Source organism: Gossypium hirsutum, chromosome A02, assembly GCF_007990345.1.
Source record: "Gossypium hirsutum isolate 1008001.06 chromosome A02, Gossypium_hirsutum_v2.1, whole genome shotgun sequence".
Classification (NCBI taxonomy): Eukaryota; Viridiplantae; Streptophyta; class Magnoliopsida; order Malvales; family Malvaceae; genus Gossypium; species Gossypium hirsutum.
In genome coordinates, this window is record NC_053425.1 from 20,391,763 (window position 1) to 20,414,706 (window position 22,944).

The window sequence follows — 22,944 nt, forward strand, 5'->3', positions numbered from 1 at the left end:
CATGTTGGTATAATCAAACCGGAAACATACTCGTAATTGACATAGTCTTCTTAAGCCAAAGAATACATTTTAGGTACGAACCATGATTAATAATTTATGGAATAAATATGGCAAGAAAAATCCATATAAAAGAGTCTGGAAGAATACATCCTTCCAACGCACTGGAAGTAAATACAATAAGAACGATATACCTTCCCATACATATACATATCGAATAGAACATCAATTAGAAGAAACAGAGTTATATAATCATGTGTACTTTTTCATAAAGTTTCAATAGATGATACGCAATAGAATGTTAGAGGGAAATGGGGGAATACCGATTATATATGCCAGTCAAACTACCAATACTTTCGTTTATACATCATGATTAGAAAACATTTCCATAAAACAAAGGTTTTATCAGAAGAATAAAGGCCTTAGGAACAATCTCAAGAACAATTAAACATATAGAATACCTCAAAAGAGATTGTCAAAATCTGTTCAACCATAACTGTCACACTCAATGTCTTACCTTTCAAATATTATTCCTTCAACTATTTCTGTCATCACTAATCTCGTATTATTCCTTTCACTGAAGAAAGTAAGTTCAGAAGAAATTCTAATTACTACATTCTTTCGACGTTGTGTCTGAATCAGTCAGTTTACCAAAGTTAATTTCTACGATATTTCATAAACCGAATAATCTTTAAATCAACCTGATACCTTTCTAGTTTTGTCTTTACTTATCAACTCATTCTTAAACTCTGACCATATTTATAATCATTCTACCGCTGAACTCTTTTGGTCTCATGCTTGTGAGCTTATTTCAGCACAAATCTCATAAAATCTTTTACAAAATGTCACTCTGGTAAGGGGATTCAGTTGTAAGATCCCTAGTTCATCTTTCATACACATGTTCATACATACAACTTTTATCCTTATGGTCATATTATCACTATCATATATTCAATCAAGCATGTCATGTACATGATTTCATATGAGGGCCAAACAAAACATGGATAAATATGTCACAATCTAAACTATTCTTTTACATATCATCATATACATACCATCACAACCATATGACTCAATTTAGTCAATTTAGCACATTTACTTAAGCTATACAAGTTTACTCATTATAATTTCCCAAACAATTCATTCCATCAATACTTTCAATAAGTTACCTATCGCATGCAGTCGTTCATGCAATTCAATTTTATACATTGTGGAATCTTCGATTAAATATAGGTAAGCTCATTACATCATAATCTTTTATCTCAATTCACTTTTCTACATTTTAAGGATGCCCCTCATTGGAACATTGCAATTTCAATGGATTCCCAAGTAGTATACTCAGGGTATATACGTTAATTATCTGTCAATTCATGTCTAGTAGTACCTTTTGGGTACACTCTCTCGAGTCACAATTTATACAATAGAGTTGCCAGTTCAGGCTAATTTCTCATTATACCATGTACCATAAGGCTTTGTCAGATTGCCAGTCCAAGCTAAATCTAGTCAATTAGGATTACCTATCCGAGCTAAATCCTTTATATACGGAGATCGATGGATTACCCCTCCTGGGCTAAATCCTTTACAATATAAACTAATGGATTACCTGTCCAAGCTAAATCCATTCTATCATATTTACTCGAGAGAAAGTTCAACTCAAGATTACCCGTCCAGGTTAAATCATTTATATACTGAAATCAATGGATTACCCATCCGGGCTAAATCCATTCCATACAGAGATCAATGGATTACCCGTCCAGGCTAAATCCATTCCATCACATTTACTCAAGAGAGTTTAACTCGAGATTACTCGTCCGGGCTGAGTCCCATTTTACATCATTATACCCTTTTTTTTCAAGAAATCATTGTAATCCACCAAAATTCAATGTCCAATTAAGACAGTAACATATTACCAATATCATGCCATTTTGAACCCTTTATTCATACCTTTGTGAATTTCCATTTATCACATTTACTTAATCAAGTAAGCCAAGTGTACATCATCATATGAACATCAATTAAGCATAAGTATTCATCACAACATAACTTTCGTCTCACATGTCATCAAGTACATATCATAAACTGTCACTCATACTCTTTGAGTTTAGTTTTATCATGACTATACTTTACCCGAATGCCTTAACACCACATTTAACATGGTTAATGTAGCTCGGTTGGAGAGTACTTCTGTCCAAGCAAGATGGTTCTCATTTATGTCAAAAGACATCACACTATCACAAATTGGTGGCATGTATAGCTAGACTCTCATTCATGCTAGGTTAGTCCGAGAACCAACTAAACCATAGCTCTGATACCACTAAATATAACACCCCTTACCTGTATCCGATGCCAGGACAGGGTTTGAGGTGTTATCAGACTTAAACGTACACTATTTTATAAAATTAGGTCATAAAATTTCGTACAAATTAAAAATTTTCAAACACATGAATGATGTCCCTTGAAAGGGGGCCTACGAGGCTTAAAACATACATCAGAAAAGGGTCGGGACTAAATCGAAAACTTTAAAGAGGTTTGGGAAAATTTCCCAAATATAGAGTCACACACCCGTGTGAGCTAGGGGACATGCTCGTGTGCTCTTGACACACCTGTGTCATCAGGCCGTGTAACTCTCTAACTATGACGTCATCATCAAACATGGGATTGGTAATATATACATTATATCAATAAAGCATTCATACTTCAAATATTTCAATTAAACATATTTATTTCAATAATTACTAGTATAGAAAAGTTCTATTCTAATTATACGAACTTACCTTGAGTTGCTCGGATGAAAACTATCATCTATTCGCCAACCTTTCCTTTTCCCCGATCTAGTTCCAGTATTTGTTTATCTTGATATGCTCAAGGTGAAGTGACCAAATATTTGAAGCTTAAAAATGGTAATTTTTTTCCCTTCCTTCGGATGGAGAAGATGAATGAAGGACTAAAATTTTCATTTGTTTTATTAAATTAAACTTAATTAACTAAATTACCATTATAACCTTGTTCATAAACCATTATAATCATCATATTAATGGCCATAATAGTCCACTCATATAAAAAATGGTCAATTTTCCATGAAAGTGCTCCACATTTCCTTTTTATAGCTATTTGGTTCATTTAACTAATAGAACTCATATTTTACGCCTTACGCGATTTAGTCCTTTTTACCGAATTAAGCATTTAAACAATAAAATTTCTGAACAAAACTTTCACATAATTAATCTATCATGTTGTAGACCTTATTAAAATAATAAAATAAATATTTTGACTTTGGATTTGTGGTCTCGAAACCACTATTTCGATTTGACCTAAAAACGGGCTGTTACAACTCTCCCCTTTAGGGATTTTCGTCCCCAAAAATCTTACCGGTAAAAAGGTTAGGGTATTGTTTTCACATAGCTTCTTCGGGTTCCCACATAGCTTCCTTGATCCCATGTTTATGCCAAAGAACTTTTACCAAGGCTATGCGCTTATTTCTCAATTCTTTGATTTCATGAGCCAAAATCCTAATCGGTTCTTTGTTATACGTCAAATCAGCTTGTATCTCAACATTTATCGGCGAGATAACATGTGACGGATCAGATCTGTATCAATGTAACATAGAAACATGAAAGACATTATGAATCTTTTCAAGGTCTGACGGTAAAACTAGTCGATATGCTACAGGTCCTAGTCTCTCGATAATCTCATATGGCCTGATAAAACGCGGACTCAACTTTCCTTTACGATCGAATCGAAGAACCTTTTTCCATTGTGATACTTTTAAAGACGCTCTGTCTTCGACTTGAAATTCAATTTCTCTAGCTTCAAATCCGCATAGGATTTCTATCGACCTCCAGCTGCTTTTAAACTGTCACGAAATGTTTTCACTTTTTCTTCAATTTATCTGAACTAATTAACCCCGTGAATCTTTTTCTCACTCAATTCAGTCCAGTATAGTGGAGTTCAACATTTACAGCCATATAAAGCTTCGTACGGTGCCATCTTTAGCTTCGTATGGTGCCATCTTATACTCATTTAGAAGGTGTTGTTATACGCAAATTCAATCAATGGTAGTATTTTTCCCAACAGCCTTCAAACTCTAGAATACAACATCTCAAAAAATCTTCGAGAATCTGAATAATTCTCTCAGTCTAACCATCAGTCTGAGGATGAAAAGCAGTACTGAAATTCAACTTTGTTCCCAGAGCCTCTTGCAGTTTCTTCCAAAATCAGGACGTAAATCTCGGATCTCTATAAAAAATAATAGATAATGGCACTCCATGTAACTGTGTGGTTCATGCATGATTTTCTGAATAAGCTCTATATTTTTCGGTACACAAATTCTATTTCGGAGCATTAAACAGTCATCAGTTCCAATATGAAATTCTGAATCAAAATTAGACTCACATTGAATTCGTTTAGCTTATAATTCACTATCATCTTTTTGAGCTTCACAAATTTGTTGAAGAAATACCAGTTTAGCTCTTAATTCAGCTAAAATAGACCCATCATCACATATCATCAACTGGGTGTTCATTGCTTGTAATGTAAATAATGATTTTCAATTCAGGGCATCAGCAACAACATTAGCTTTTCCCAGGTGATAATCAATCACAAAGTCATAATCTTTCAATAACTCAAGCCATCTTCGTTGTTGAAGACTCAAATCTTTTTGTGACATTAGATATTTCAAGCTCTTGTGATATGTATAAATATGGAGTTTTTCACCGTATAAGTAGTGTAGCCAAATCTTCAATGCAAACACAATTGCAGCCAACTCTAAATCATGCGTCGGATAGTTCTTTTCGTATGGTTTCTACTGTCAAGAAGCATAAGCTATAACCTTTCCTTCTTGTATTAGAACACATTCCAAACCATTTAATGATACATCGCTATAAATCACATATTCTTTTCTCGATTCCGATTGAGCCAAAACTGGTGCTTCCGTTAACAGTACTTTCAATTGTTCAAAACTCTTCTGACATTTTTCTAACCATTCGAACTTTACATCTTTTTGTAACAATCGTGTCATCGTTGTCGCGATCATTGAGAATCCTTTCACAAATCTTCCATAATAGCCCACTAGGCCCAGAAAACTACAAACTTCAGATACATTTCTTAGAGGTTTCCAATCAACAATAGTAGAAATCTTGCTCGAATCAACTTTAATACCGTCAACTGAAACAATATGTCCAGAAAAATCCAACCTCTTTGAGCCAGAACTCTCATTTACTGAACTTTGTGAATAACTGCTTATCATGTAAAGTTTGTAACACAATTCTCAAATGTTCAGTATGCTCAGATTCATCTCGTGAATAAATCAGAACATCGTGAATAAATTAGAATAACGTCAACAACAACAAATCTGTCTAAATACGGTCCAAATATTCGATTTATCAAGTCCATAAAAATGGCAGGAGCATTAGTTAAACTGAAAGGCATGACAAGGAATTCATAATGTCCATACCTTGTTCTAAATGCAGTTTTTGGCACATCCGGCTCTTTAACTCGCAACTGATAGTAACTCGATCTAAAATCAATCTTTGAAAATATCGTAGCCCCTTTCAACTGATCAAATAAATCGTCAATCCGCGGTAAAGGGTATTTGTTCTTTATAGTCACTTTATTCAACTTTCTATAATCGATACACATTCTCATTGTGTCATCTTTCTTTTTCACGAACAATACTGGTGCACCCTAGGGAGAATAAATCGGTTGTACAAAACCTTTGTCAGTCAATTCTTGTAACTGAGCTTTCAACTCTTTTAATTCTGTTAGAGCCATTCTATACGAAGCTATTGATATTAGCGTTGTTCCTGGCACAAATTCAATACCAAATTCAACTTCTCTGATCGGAGGCAAACCCGATAATTCTTCTGGAAATACATCCGAAAACTCACAAACAACAGGTATGGATTCAATCTTTGATTCTAACACTTTCGTGTCCAATATGTATGCAAGATATGCATCATAGCCCTTTTTCAAATATTTATGAGTTAAAATAGATGATATCAGAATTGGTAATTCACTCGAATCATTAGACTCAATCCGAAGAATCTCACCATTTTGACATTTCAATTTGATAGTCTTTTGTCTAAAATTCACAATTGCATCATGCATAGTCAGTGTAACAGCCCTTACCTGTATCCGACACCGGGACAGGGTTCTAGGTGTTACTGGACTTAAACATAAAAATTCATACAAAATCGGGCCATAAAATTTGGTCCAAATCAAATATGGTCATACAAATGCATGTTGTCCCTTATACGGGCCCAGAGGCCCAAAACATATGTTGGGATTGGTTCGGGATTAAACCAAAAACTTTGGAAAACTTAAAAAAAATTCCATCAAAACAGGGGTCTCACGCCCTTGTGACTTGGGACACGCACGTGTGGGTAGGCCGTGTGGTCACACACGCCCGTGTCCTCAGCCTGTGTAACTCTCTGTTTACGACGTCATGCACAATTTAGGGTCACATGGCCAAGTCAATGCCCGTGTCTCGGGCCCGTGTCCTTCACACGGCTGAGACATACGGTCATGTCTCTGCCCGTGTGGCCAAGGAAATGGTTATTTACGAAACCATTTGCCACCCTCATTTGCACACTCACATGAACACTTTCAATGGAACTTAACATGGCACAATTAAGCTACCAACACAAGCATAATCAAGGCTTAAACATATCAAAACAATTATTTACTATTCATAACAAAACTGTCCACTTGAGTCATAGTCACTAAATTATTTATATCAAAACAATTATTTACTATTCATAACAGAACTCTAAATTAAGATCCGCTTGATTTTTTCGAAACTAGACTCAAATATCTTCCTACCATAAAATTTCAAAATTTATCATTTAGCCAATAAGTACAGTTAATTCTTCAAATTCGTCCCTGTTCTACTATTTGACAGCTTCGACCTTTCTTCACTAAAAATTAATTATCTCTTAGTATGGGATTCAGATGATGTTTCCATTTGTTTCTTTTGAAATTAGATTCATTAAGAAATCAAACATATAAATTTAAACCCCCAATTATTTTTATACAATTTTTAATAATTTTCCAAAGTTAGAAAAAAAAACCCAAAATCATTCTGACATTGTCTCACAAAAATTCAAATATATCATAAAATGAAATTTATTCAACCTCTAATTCGATTTCCACAATTTTTGGTGATTTTTCAAATTTGTACTACTGCTGCTGTCCAAAACTGTTTTAATGCTAATTTTACTCTGTCATAATTCCCTTGTACTAACTTTCATTAACATACCATTATAAACCACATCACACAATGACATTGCCATAGGCATATGAGTAATTAATATGCTTGCAACCCATTCGCCAATATAAGCCAATTTATATGGGTACGTATCAAATCAAATCCTTATTCATTACAAGTCAATACATTTGGTCATATCATAATGACACATACATAAAATGACTAAGTCCCTATACATGCCATAGACTTAACATACTTACATTCACTTATACCCTAAATGATAGCTTGATAGTGTGATAGAATCTTCGATGATCTCCAACCCGAGCTAGCTGAATAAACCAATAAGAGGTGGGGAAAAAAAGAGGAGTAAGCTTCAAAGCTTAGTAAGTTAATATGTAAATAATAAAAACTATTAGCATTTATTTACTTTATCCATCCATGATGATACTATTATTACAATTTGCATTAAATCCCATGATTGCCACTTACTCATTCATAATGCTTACTCTTTTATCTTACACACACTAATTATATTGTCTTGTCTTTAGGCTAGCAACCATAGTCTCCCCATTACAGCATATCACATTATTAACAAGTTATTTCAATTTGCTTAACAACAAATTATAATTTCAACATATAGCTTAACAATCATTCACATTTCTATTGAATCGGAAATTAAGTATATACATCGTACTATATCCCAACTCAATTAGACTCATAAGCCTAACACATGATTATTTTCAAATCTTATCATACATCCATTTATCATAATTGTAGATCATTAGTCACATGACTATCAATATTTCACAAGCATAACTTTCTCGTATGCATTCTTACCACATATTATAGTATATCGAAACCTTTACACATTGGTTATAAGTACATACCTGTACTAACTTGTAGCACATTCTCATATTTCCTTATCATTGACTTACTTGTCACATAATTCACTCATTTACCCGTTGAACACTTGGAATACTATAGGAACACGGAAAGCTTGCACATAGTGCCTCATACGTAGCCACTTGCTACCTCATATCACATATCACACATTGCTCTCTCTTGAGCTAATCACGGGTCTGCTCACACAAGCTGACAGTTAGGATGTAACTACAGGGGCTGCTCACACAAGCTGGCAAGTACCTGCAACACATGCCGAGCTACCCAACCACCAGTAGAATGTACAAGACCAGCACCTGGATTCACATAGTCACATATACACATAATCTCATGAGCTCATAATCACATAGTTCCTAGTGACATGTCACATTGTATCCTAAATTATTCCTAAGGTTCAAACGGGATTTTCTTGATGTCACATCTTTGTCGAACTCGTTCACAAAGTCGTTCTTATTGACCATTATGTCATTCATACACTCATCATAACAATTAAACATAGAAATTCATACATTAATAAATCATTAAAACATGATACAACATTGCATTATTTACACATGAACTTACCTTGACACCAAAAATGGCAAAGAGGGGCCTAATCGTCAATTACTCGTTTTTCCCCCGTTCTAGGTTTGAACCTCATTTTCTTTGATCTATAACATCACATTTAGCTTATTTGTTAGTCACATTATTCATTGTGACCCAAAAATCATATTATGGCAAAATTACATTTTTGCCCCTAGGTTCGTAAAATGAATTTTTTTCAATTTCTTTGTACTTTAAGCTTAGCCGAACCATTTTCATAACTATAACAGCCCAAAATTTCAGCTGAAACACACTTTTACTACATATTTTATAACTTTTACAATTTAGTCCTTTTAAGCATTTTCACCGGAAATCACTTAGCAAAAGTTATTTCTCCAACCATAAACATGCATAATATACCATTAAACATCAAACTGCATAAATTTATAACATGGGTCAAACTCTAGAACTCCATCATAACTCAAATAAATGGTAGAAATAGGTAGATCTTGTTACGAGGATTTCAAAAACGTAAAAATCATTAAAAACGGGGCAAGAACGGACTTACAATCGAGCTTGGAAGCTTGAAAAACCCTAGCCATGGTTTCCCCTTGTGAAATTTTCCATGGTGTTGAAGATGGACAAAAAATGGCTTTTAATTTTGTTTTTAATTCATTTTAATTACTAAATGACCAAAATGTCCAAACTTAAAAATATTCTATTTCACCTATTTCATGTCCATTTTTGTCCAAAAAATTAACCAATGGTCTAATTACCATTTAAGGACCTCAAATTTAAAATTTCATAACAATTGGACACCTCTAACATGTAGAATTCAACTTTTTTAATTTTTACAATTTAGTCCTTTTGACTAAATTGAGTGCCCAAACATCAAAATTCTTACAAAATCATTCCTTGAAATTGTAGACCATAAAAATATAATAAAAATAAATTTTTCCTTGTTGAATTTGTGGTCCCGAAATCACTGTTCTGACTAGGCCTAAAATCGGGCTGTTACAGTCAGCCAATCCATTTCCAAAATCACATCAAACTCATCAAATGGTAGAAGCATCAAGTCAGCCCGAAAATAGTAACCCCGGATCATCAGGGGACAATTCTTACAAAATTTATCAACTAAAACAGACTTGCTTAAGGAGTTCGATACTTTAATTACAAACTCTATAGACTCGACATGTAAACTCTTTTTACATACTAAATACATACAGATATATGAATGAGTTGATCCAGGATCTATCAACGCAACTATAACATTATCAAAAAGAGAAAAGGTACTGGTAATAATCTCTAGTGATGATGCCTCCTCTCGTGCACGAATAGCATAAGCTCTGGCAGGTGCTCGTGCCTCAGATCTCACAGTCGAACCTCTCATAGTACCTTAGTTACCACTCACATTTCTAGTGTTTTGAGGCGTCTCCCTCTAGTAGCCGTGTTACTTACTTTCGCTGGTTGTTCTCTTTCAGCTGTAAACTTTTCTGGACAATCACGAAGAAAATGATCAAAAGATCCACATTTAAAGTAGCTCCGCTCACAAATCTTCATTCACCGAAATGTCACTTATTGCAATGTTTACACTCAGGTCCAGCATTTCCAACACTTCCTACACTGGCAACAGATGTCGTCTGAGGTTTAGAACTTGATTGACTCGTATTTCTATCTCAAATCTAAGTTCCCAAAGAATTCGTAGAACGAGGATGATATTATCTAAATTTCTTTGATGCTGACTGATGTGATTTTCCCATAAATCTCTTTCTAGACTCTTTAGCCTTAGAATCAACTTTTCTTTTCTCTTTACAAAGCTCTTCGGCTTTACAAGCTCGGTCAAACAGAATAACAAACTTTTTTAGCTCAAGAATTCCAACCAACACTCTGATTTCTTCATTCAATCCATCCTCAAATCCTTTACACATTATAGCTTCAGAAGAAACACATTCACAAGCATATTTGCTGAGTCGTACAAACTCTCTCTCATATCTATAACTGTCATACGACCCTGCTTCAATTCAAGGAATTATTTTCTCTTATGATCGATGAACTTTGGCTGATGTATTTCTTTCTAAATTCAACCTAAAAGAAATCCCAAGTGACTCTTTCTTGAGGAACCACAGGTATCAAGGTATTCACCATTGATACGTGGTGTCTCTCAACAGTGATACTACACACTTTAAACATTCTTTGGGTGTGCAAGATAATTTATCGAATACCCGAATCGTATTCTCAAGCCAAAACTTGGCTTTCTCAGGGTCATCATTAGCAGTAGCTCTAAATTCCTCAGCTCCATGGTTTCATATTTTATCGAGAGGTGGTTTATTCAATCACAAAGGATCAATACCTTGAGGAACTACAGGGATCGGTTGAGGAACAAGTGGGGGTGGAGGTCGTGGAACAGTCGGGTTCATACGCATGTACTGTGTGAACCATTCGTTTAATATATGAAAGAAAGCTTCTTTAGCCTCTCCCCCATGACTAGTCGCCACGGGTCTAGATTCAGAAAGCGCTGTCCCTTGAGCGAGAGCTGGTGCATTACTTTCTACGTCATCCGCTACAGCTCATTCGGGATCTATTACTAGATAAAAACATATTTGAAAACATCAAGAGTCATCAAACTATCACAGTTTTATATATGGCATGTATAACTAGACTCACATATGCTACGTTAGTCCAAAAATCGACTAATCGTAGCTCTAATACCAACAAATATAACATCCCTAACCTGTAACTGTCGTTGGAATAGATTAAGAGGTATTACTGGACTTGTAACTCAATTTAGAACAATCATATATCAAATAACATCTTATTTTAGTCAATATTATACATTCACATTCAATATATACTTAAATCAAGCATAGCAAGCTTAAATTATGCATTCGGGACTAATTCGGTAACATATTAAAATTTTAGGAACTTAGAAAAATTTTAACTTATCAAGTGTCACATGCCCGTGTGAACAGGCCGTGTGCCTCACACGGCTAGTAGACACGCCCGTGTCCTAGATCGTGTAAAAATAGGGCATACATACTAACTTGTGTCGCACGATCAAGGACACGCCCGTGTGCCAAGCCATGTGAAAACTAGAGAGGATACTAACTTGGGTCACACGGCGAACCACACGCCCGTGTGCCCTTCAAAATGGCCACACACACCCGTATATTAGGCTGTGACAAAAATGTATGGTATACAGACTTATGCAACACGGCCAAGTCACACGCCCGTATGCTAGGCGTGCCATTTAAGGGTATACTGACTTGCACCACATGGTCGGTCACATGCCTGAGTGTAAGGCCATGTGGAGCACACTGACTTTACTTTCATTTTCAAACTAAGGGACACACGGCCGTGCAACATGACCGTGTGTCACACACGGTTGAGACACACGCCCGTGTCCCTGCCTGTGTGGACAAAAAATAGGCTATTTGCAAAGCCATTTTGCCACCTTATAAACACAAGCATTTACAAGCATAATTGACCACATTTTTACAGCTCAATAGGCAGCCAAAATAATCATTTCAATACACATTATAAGCCATATGAAAACCTACCAATTACAAATCCAAATACCTATTTAACAACATGCATAATCCATTCATTTAACATCAACATATTAAGACTTCACTTGCATAATTTCATTCTATCATTCCTTGCCAAAACATATCATAATTGAACACTTCAATTCAACCAAAACATAACATCAAAATAATCCAAATCTCATGGCTTACTTATATACAAAAATCTACCAAAGTCATGATATCAATTAACATAACTAACATCTTTCAAACTAGCTTATACATGCCATATTTACATATATCCACAAGATCAAAAGTACCAATCAAAAATTGGATAATGTGATGTACAACTCTGACTTGTCTGGAACGAGCGAGCAATGAGCCTTTATGAAACATAGAAAACAAAACAAAGTAAGCTTTTTATCTTAGTAAGCCCATATAATAAAGAATTAAACTTACCATTTGTACAAAATCAAAGCAGCATTAAAAATGCCAACAATTTGATTAAGTAGCACCTAATCACAAGTATACATCACATGTTAGTCATTTTACAATTTCATGAAACCATCTGTTAATACTATACCTTGTATCATTCTAAATTCACATATCATAGATATAACATTAATAACACTTATAACTCGTAGCTTATTCGTATAAACAGTATTTAGGCCCATTGACCCTATTAGAACTTCAAAGGATAATTGAGTGAACAATGTTAGTAATCCGTCAATTCTTCATCATATATGCTCTTTCGAGCCATGATCGGTAAGCTCCTCATAAGCTGATGAACAGTAAGCTCTATTGAGCTAAAATGGTAAGCTCTATTAAGCTGAAACGTTAAGCTCTTTCGAGCTGAACAGTAAGCTCATACGAGCTGAAACGGTAAGCTCCAATGAGCTGAAAACAGTAAGCTCTTTCGAACAGAACAATAAGCTCATACGAGCTGTGGTGAATCCGCAACAAATGCAAGAGCTCGACCAAAATGGTAATCCCAGTATCATGTCACTCGTATCCAATGAATTCATACGGTTCAAACAAGACTCGGTAATATATACATTATATCAATAAAGAATTCATACTTCAAATATTTCAATTAAACATATTTATTTCAATAATCACTAGTATAGAAAAGTTCGATTCTAATTATACGAACTTACTTTGAATTGCTCAGATGAAAACTATTGTCTATTCGCCAACCTTTCTTTTTCCTCTATCTAGTTCCGGTATTTATTTATCTTGATATGCTCAAGGTGAAGTGACCGAATATTTGAAGCTTAAAAATGGCTATTCTTTGCCCTTCCTTCGGTTTGAGAAGATGAATGAAGGACTAAAGTTTTCATTTGTTTTATTAAATTAAACTTAATTAACTAAATTACCATTATAACCTTGTTCATAAACCATTATAATCATCAAATTAATGGCCATAGTATTCCACTCATATAAACAATGGTCAATTTGCCATGGAAGTGCTCCACATTTCCTTTTTATAGCTATTTGGTTCATTTAACTAATAGAACTCATATATTTACACCTTATGCGATTTAGTCTTTTTTACCGAATTAAGCATCTAAACTGTAAAATTTCTTAACTAAACTTTCACATAATTAATCTATCATGCTGTAGGCCTTATTAAAATAATAAAATAAATATTTTGACTTCAGATTTATGGTCTCGAAACCACTGTTCCAATTTGACCTAAAAACTGGCTGTTACAACCCGTCCGGGCTAAATCCAAGTTATAAACTAAGCTCGAGAGGGCTTACATTAGAATTACCCGTCTGAACTAAATTCTATTTGCAATATGTGCACTACTATTCTTAACCCATCGAAATTCAACATTCAACCGGAACATGATAATTCGTCCATATAACACAACTTAAGGCTATTTCATTATGTATATATCATCTCACACATATCAACACAAACATGTAATTCAATTCAAACATATTAACATACATTTTAAGTTACACGAACTTACCTTGAAAATGGTTCGTATTTGAATTTTAACTAATCCGAAACATTTTGCTTTCCTCGATCTAGTTCCGCGGTTGGTCTTTTTGGATCTATATGGGCAAATTTAACTATTAATCTATCACATCTCATATACATTGGCATCCTATTACATCCTAGGAAAAATTACCATTTTGCCCCTATCATTTTCAAAAATTTTGATTTCGTCCCTAGGCTTGGAAAATGAAATTCATGAAATTTAACCCTCTTTCCAAGCCTAGCCGAAATTTATATACTACATTTATAGCACATACATTCCACAAATTTCAAAAATTTTCATGGGTTTTACCACTTTTTCATTTTAGTACCTAAATCAAGTTTTCATCAAAAATTGCTTTGTAAAAGCTGTTTATCTATGAATAACTTTTCATTTTCTACCATAAATTTCAAATTTTCAACATATTCATCCATGACTCAAATTTCATACCTTAATAACTTTTCAAATAAATCCCCTAAATAGAAAGATTAGGTTATCCCGATTCCAAAAATATAGAAATTACTAAAAATGGGACTTGATTTCATACCTTATTAAGCTTGAAAATTTTCTTCCTCTCTCCTAGGGCTTCCATAGAAAAATTTATAACAGCCCGATTTAGACCCTAATCGGAACGGTGGTTTTGGGACCATGAATCCTAGTCGAAAAAATATTTTAAAATTATTTTCTGTGTTTATTTAGTGTGAATTTATATCTGCGAAAATTTTGTGATTTAATTTTGTTATTTAGGTGTCCGATTAAATAAAAGGACTTAATCGCGTAAAATAAAAATTCAGTGGTTATTTCTAATAGGGGTTGAATTGTTAGTGGCTTTTTAAATTTAAGCCTTAAAATGGTAAATAGGCCATAATTAATGTTGGTGGACGGTAGTGGCCATAGTTTATAATAGTTATATGTTATAATAATAAGGTTATATAGGTAATTTAGTTAATAAACTTATATTTAATAAAACCAAAGTTAAAAAATACATGTTATTTCATTTGTTCATCCACCGAAACTTAAGAAAAGAAAAGAATAAAGAATAAAAGCTAGGGTTCGGCCTATTTGGAGCTTAATCAAGGTTCACTTTCTTGTCGGTTTTTGATAATTTTTACGTTTTTGAGATCGTTGCTTAGTAATCTTCAAAACCCAAGCTTTGATTTTTGATTTTGATGAATATTTTGAGTTGTGCCATTGTTGATAGCTTGTGATTTTTTTTTGATGATGAAAAATGAAAGATATGTTTTAGATTAACATATTTTGTATTGGAGTTTTTGATGATTTTGAGTAATTAGGACTTAATTGCAAAAATAATAATTTGAGGGACTAAAATGTGAAATTGATTAAATATATGGACTTGTATAAGCATGGGTAAGATTCGGCCAAACATGAGTGTTTTGAAATTTTGTGTATTTTGTGTTTTGTGCAATGGGGACTAAATTGTAAAAATTGTAAATGTCAGGGGCAAAATGGTAATTTGTCTATTTATGTGTTTTTGGACTAAATTGAATGAAAATATGTTTGAATGAGCTTAATTTGAATATGTTTAGATCAAGAACCAAAGAAATCGGATTTGGACTGGGGAAAAACGAAAGTTGTCGACTAGCAGCCCCGTCATGTTTCACGACGTTTGAGGTAAGTTTATAAGCAAATAGACGTGTTAAATTGTAGTTAAATGTAAATATTATATACTGTTTTGTAATGTAAAAATATACATAAGCTATAGCCGAATATACTTAAGCTTGATTATCACATTTCTAAATTGGTTTCGACCAAGTTACGATGTCTAAAAGTCCCGTATGAACCTTAGGAATAGTTAGGATATGTATGTCATGACATAGGATTCCGATATGTGTGTGCGAGTAAGACCATGGCATCGATATGTGACTTCGATATGTGTTTACGAGTAAGACCCTGTCTGGGACAGCAGCATCGATTTGTGGCTACATGTAAGACCACGTCTGGGACGTTGGCATTGTACGACTTATGTGATTATCTGAATGTCCTATCCAATTTCGAATGGTTCATCGGGAAAAGATAAGTTGAGTTCGAGTATGTAAGTCGAGCTAAATGGTTAGGTATGAGTTAGTTCGATATTTATTAAAAAACAAGGTAAGTGTATTCGGCCTATTGCACTTTATTGTATGAGTTTTAATTTTATATGTGTGTACTTATGAGTATTCGGTCAAATGATTAACAAATGTACATGGGATTATATTTCGAACTATGAGTTTGTAAATTTATGAGTATGTGAGTTTGATGCCTAATGAATGTTTAGCCTTGAAGGTTAAATAATGACTTGTTAATGTTGGCTATATAAACATGTGGATAAAGTGATAATATAATTGTTTACAAGTGCATATGATTATATGTATGTAACATAAATACACAAATGTTTGGATTTAAATGCGAGTTGATGTAATAATCTTGTCTAATATAGTTAAGTTGAATAAGTTATTGAGTTGTTTATTTGCTTATGACTTACTAAGCTTTGATAGCTTACTCTCTATGTTATGTTTACTTTGTTTTATAGATTTTGAAGTCAAGCTACAAGCTCGGGAACTGTTAGCCAAGCTCATCACACTATCTACTGTTTTGGTACCTTATTTGCTAAACTTAAATTATGGCATGTATAGGTTGGTTATGTTTTGAAAGGTTGGATTCATTTTGGTTGCGTATAAAGCCATGCGAAAATGGCTAAATCCTTGTGTTTAAAGTTAGTTATATTGCCTATGGTTTGTGTAAGTTTTAGTTAGAATGTTGTGTGCCTAAAATGCATGGTATTGTGGTAGCATCATATACTTGAAATGATGATGAATATAAATATTTTAAAGCAGGTTTGGATATGGTATAAATATAATGACCGTACATATATATATAGACAAATTCAATGGTTTTGATTATGATTTTGTATACTTTAAGTCATGTAAAAAACATGGCTTTATCTCTAAGCTTGAACTTAGTCACGCTTGGACATGATTTAATCTATTTTTGATTAAAATGTTATACGTTTAAAATTATAGGCTATATGTGCTGAACAATATATGTTTGATTCGGTTGGTTGGTGTTGAAAATAGAAATGTGTAGTAGGTTTTGTAACAAGCACTGCTTGGAGATTATGTTCTTTGGCTATGTATGCGTGTGGTGTGTATGGATGATAAATAGGTTTGAACATTTCTTTAGTTGGTGTACATGAACTTGCTGTTTTAACATGTGAATATTCGAATGATGCATAGTACTATATTTCTGCTATAATATGAAAAAGTGATAGTAGTTTATTCGGTTGATAAGTAGGTCTAATGAGATGTGGAATTTAGTTAGTGTATATGCTGATTTATGATTTTAGCCCTTACATTTATGTGACCATGTATATGATGTACCTCCTTTAATTTAAACGTGTAATTAAATTTTTAAAAGAAACCATTTGATAAATTAAGTTGATAGCCGAAACCAGATCTAATTAATTTGGTTGCTTTTATGCAATTTGAGACATGATAACTATCATGAGAATTGAGAGTATATAAAATCGTTATTTATGTGTTGAATGACAAATATTTGCTTGTAAATAACTTGGATTTATTTATTTAGATATGTGAGCTTAACATGATATGTTTAAGCAATAAGGATTCGGCAGTAATCCAAATAAGATATAACTCTTTATGTTTAATGTAATTATGGTTCATGAAATGTATATACATTCATATATAATTATTCGATAAGTTTGCTTATGACATTTATGTTAAAGATCAATACCATGTAAATTTTTTTTAATTAGTTGAAGTTGTACATGTCTAATACCTTATTATTTATATGTTTTACTTATATTTATATGGTTAATGTTTGAGCTATTATGAATATATTCAAAATTTTACTTTAGCTTAGTAATGCCCTACAACCCATTCCGGCGATAGATACGGGTTAAGGGTGTTACAAAAATTGGGGAAGATGATATGAAAATAGATTATTTTTCTTTTTAATTAATTATCATTCATTAATTTTATTGATTTCCAATTTAGTCCCTACCCTTTTCTAATTTTCCCATGGATGAGTCATTAAAATATCTACTAACTACTCTTCAATGGTCTGATTACCATATAAGGACCTTAAGTTTTGAATTTCATAGCTATTTGGTACCTATAGCTACTAGAACCCAACTTTTGCATTTTATACAATTTAGTCCTTTCCCTAATTAAACACACAATCGGTAAAATTTTCGTACCAAAATTTTCATGTCACATTCCTATCATGATGCCAACCATAAAATAAAATAAAGTAAATTTTTATTTTTGGCTCGGATCTGTTGTCCCAAAACCACTGTTTCAACCTCACAGAAAATGGGCTGTTACAAACAATGTCTTCTTCCATATTCAGACTAGAAGCACAAGAACAAACTCAAACTACAGAAAACCATGCAAAACACAAACTTCTGATAGAGAAAACGACGTGCCAAGAGGAAGATGAAAACTACATTTAATTCTTTTTAATAATACAAAGATTAAACTAATGCATTTAATAATAGAAAAACTAATTTGCTCCTGTTCTTATAATAATACTTTAATGATAGTTTCCCTGATACATTTTATATAATATGTTATCAAATTTAATTACAATTATTTTATGTTAGTATTTGATATATGGGTGAATAAAAAAATTAATTCCATTAATAAAGTTGGATTTTTTTTTTTGAAAACCTTATTTTTTAGTATTTTAAGTATGAAAAAAACTTTCCATTATTATAATTCTAAAAGAACCATTTTTATTGATCTGAAGATTTGCACGCATAACCAAAATGATTGATAGTCAATTTAAAGCTAGTTAAAGGTTAAAAACGAAGTTTAGGGAACAATTATTAAAGGTTAAAAAAGAAGTTTAGGGAACAAAATTGTTGCGTTTGATTTGACCCTCCACCATGAAAATTAATAGAGTAAAAAAAAAAAAAACCTACTATCTCTCAACTTTGGTTAATTTTCCTTTTTTTTTTCTTTCATTTTTATGGAATCTATTTTTTCGGTGGTGCAATAAAAAATATTTATATTTGACATCATCTTTGAATTAGATAATTTAATTTTATAGAAAATAAAATTATCAATATATTTTTTTATTTTTAGTAAAATTATATCATTTGATCAACCTGCAGTGTAGAAATATTATTATATAAATTTACATTTTTTAGTAGAATTAATATTTTTTTTTGTGTTTTTTTATTGTTTATAGAAATTAATTTTTTTGAGGTTCGTAATTATTTTTCTTAATAATATTATTGTTTAAATTAATTTTTTTTAAAAATATAATATATTTTATTATTGCACTCAGTATTTATCTTATTGACAATATATATTATAATATTAATAAAAATGATATCTACCTAATATTTATTATAAGTGTATAAATTTATATAAAGAGAGTAGGTAAGATATAAATTCTTAGAAGGAAAAAAAGTTCACTTGGGATACCTAAGTTGGGTTAGGAGAAAAATGTAAAGAAAAGCAAAAGAGGGTAACTTTGCCCAAGAAACCAACCAACAAACAACATTATGAACATCACTCAGAATCATGGATCAAAGTTGGTTTTTAATATTCAAAGCACCACCTTTAGTTCCTGTTTAATTTGTATTTTTCTAAAATAAAAAAAAATAATTACCAGCTATTTAGCATGTTGTCGGTAATTAGTGTTCTTGCTTTTTTTCAATAAAGGTAGTTGTTGAAAAGTATAGAAATATGTAGATTAAGCTGATTAGCCACATTTTGTTCGGATAATCATGGCGGAAAACACTTTTTTTATTTTCTTTACTGTTTCTCTAAAAAAATTGTATTAATTAAAAAATAGGAATATTTCTTTTCTATTTTAGCTTTACTTAAAAGATTTCGATAATTTAATGAAAAAATTCCTCAAATTTTAATATTGGTATTTATATTATGTGTAAGGTGTGTATTTAATTTTTGTACTGATTATTTTAGTTTTATTTTTTTTAAAATTTTAAATTTCAATCTTAACTCAAATAGTAACAATTAAATTTATAAACTAAATTTAAAAAATTTAAAAAATACATATAATGTTAATTAAATTAAAATACAAAGATTAAATATATAACTTAAGTATCATACAAAGATAATATTATTAATCATAAGATTTTGTTCTTTTTGGTCGAAACTAATGTATCCATCATCAGTAGTAATGTTTAATCTTTTCATCACTCTCTAAAGATGCAAATGACTAGTCATGAAATATGCTCTATTCCCATATACGAAGATCATAACCCCAACCTCATAATTAAAGAATAAGTTGAATAACTATCACACCATACCTTTATTCATGAATTTACATGCAATGAAATTCCTACAAAATTCTGTAAATAATAATAATTTCTTTTGGGGAAAAAATAAAACATGTCCAGGCTGGTTTTATAGAGTTTAAGTGAGGAACTGGAATTATTTACGTGAATCACAAGACTTTCACATGCTATGAATTGGCACCATGTGCTTAGGAAGGATCCAAATACTTAAGAATTAATGAGAAGAAAAGGAAAATGAAAAAAGAAAAGAAAAAAACTCCAATTATTCTCTTCAAATGAATAATTTATAAAATTTTGTCAGTTTCTATCAACTTGCGTAAAATTATTTATATATCTATAAACAATCTAATTCTAAACGATTGGCTTGGAAGCTTATAATAAGACTGAAAATTTGACATTTTAGTGAACTTTTTCTTCTTATTTTGATCATGTCATATTCATCACTGATTCAAACAAAAAGTGAAAATTCCCATTAAAACTTTTACAAAATCCATGAAAATCCCCCATCATATTTAACTTACCATATTATGTAATAAACCAAAATATTTCCACACTTTTAAGAGATGATCTTCCTCCTCCTCCGGCTGATCGTTCCAGCTTCATGCCTCACGTAATTCCCATCACTATGGATCAACGGTACGTCGTTGGCTTCCTCGCCATCGTCTTCCTCCTCCGTGGCAATACGGATGCAAGAACATCGTTGTAGCGACGCGAAGAATGCGGTCGCTACACCATTGATGAACCACATAGCAACACCATCTAGCTTCCCGCACCCACCAGCAGGTGAGCTGTGAGTGGATGATGAGGATCGGACCACCCTCGGCTCATCATTATTTGATCGGAGGTTGAAGAATCCGGAGCAGCTACTTGTAGCTGAGGTAGTGGCTGCCATGAAATTGGTATAAAATGAAAGGCTTGGAATAGGCACAGTGAAGAGGAGGGAGGTTTGGCTGAGTTCAAAGTGTCCCTTAAGGCCTAAAGTTATTAAAGATACTTGAATTTTAGTCGCTGTACCATACAGTATGTGTAATTCCTACATTTGCCCTTAATCCATTACGGAATTACAAAAATGTCCTAAAACGTGATCATGGCTGATTCGCGTGAATGTCTTTAACATGATCCATGATTAAAATTTTTTATAGTATTTTATAAATTATAGTAAAAATGGACAAACTCTGCAAATTTTTTAAGGTTTCGTAAAAAAATATTCTATGGTTCTCAGGTTTGATGCAAATTAGATAAAACCTCCTGAAATTTAAATTAAATAAAAAGATAACTATCCTTTTTTTTATTAACCATGTATATTTTTTTATTCATACATACTTTTCTCTATTTTTAATTACAAAAATTGAAGTTCTATAAAATTAAATTTTACATTAAGTAAAATTTAAATATTTTAAACTTATTTTACTTTGAGATGAATTATTTAAGCTATCTTATTTAAAATAAATTAAGTATGATTCTATAGAATGTTTTAATGACAAAAAATGATTAAAATGAAAGAAAATAAAAAGAAAAAAGAAAATGATAAAAATATAACTATTATCATTGACAATTTTAAAAATTAATTTAATTTAATTAATCAAACTCATATCTTTTTAAAAAATGTACTTTAGTTATTAAAATATCATTTCATTTATTTTCCTTCTTTTATTTTAATTAATATTTTATCAAAGATTTAATTATTTTATTTTAAATTAAATAATTGAATCAATTATTTTGAAAGTTAATATATAATTTTATTAAGATATTTAACATTTATTTGCATAAAGCTTTATTAAAACTAAAAAAATATAGTTAACTAATAAAAGAGTAAAATCGTCTTTTTATCCTCGATTAGCATATTTTTCATCAAATTTCAGTTAATAAATTTACCAAACCTTTGAGAAATTTATGTACTTTTTCTCTAAAAATTATTTATGTCGAGAGATATTTGTCATAATGTAGAATGTTGATGACTTAATTAACTCTTAATTTGAGTCTTGTCTGTTTCTCATTGACACCAATTTCTTGCTAATATGAATTTTCTCCAATTTATATGATTCTAGACTAAATAAATTTATTCCAAATATTTCAATAGGGATCATTACTCTGTTGATTGGAATAAAAAAATTTCAACAAATGACATTATGATACTGATATGTATCATTATAATAAATTTAATATATATTAAAAATTTTCACATATTTTATATTAAAATTATTTGAGTTTAAAATTGATTTAATAATAAATTTAAGTGGAGTGATAACAAATTTATATTTTAATACAATTGATTACATGTTCGATATTTAAATTTATAATTTTTAACTATTTTAATTAATGATGTTATAACAGTATAAAATGACAAAAATGTCATCATAATAATATTAATTATAATATTGTAAGAAAAGATATTTATATAATTTTTTAACTGAATTGATAATTATACCAATTCAATAAAATATTTATAAATTTATTATATTCCGGGCAGAATAATAATCCTTTAATCAATAAATAATCACGTATCTTTTTAGATGTTACTGCA

At 31.7% G+C, this 22,944-nt stretch overlaps 1 protein-coding gene across 1 annotated transcript; it reads right to left on the bottom strand.

The window, feature by feature from the left end:
- Positions 1-20,817: 20,817 nt before the first annotated feature.
- LOC107951421 (uncharacterized) lies at positions 20,818-21,490 on the bottom strand. Its single transcript, XM_016886472.2, has one exon. The coding sequence runs from the start codon at positions 21,310-21,312 to the stop codon at positions 20,977-20,979; it is 336 nt and encodes a 111-aa protein (XP_016741961.1). The 5' UTR covers positions 21,313-21,490; the 3' UTR covers positions 20,818-20,976.
- Positions 21,491-22,944: the final 1,454 nt, after the last annotated feature.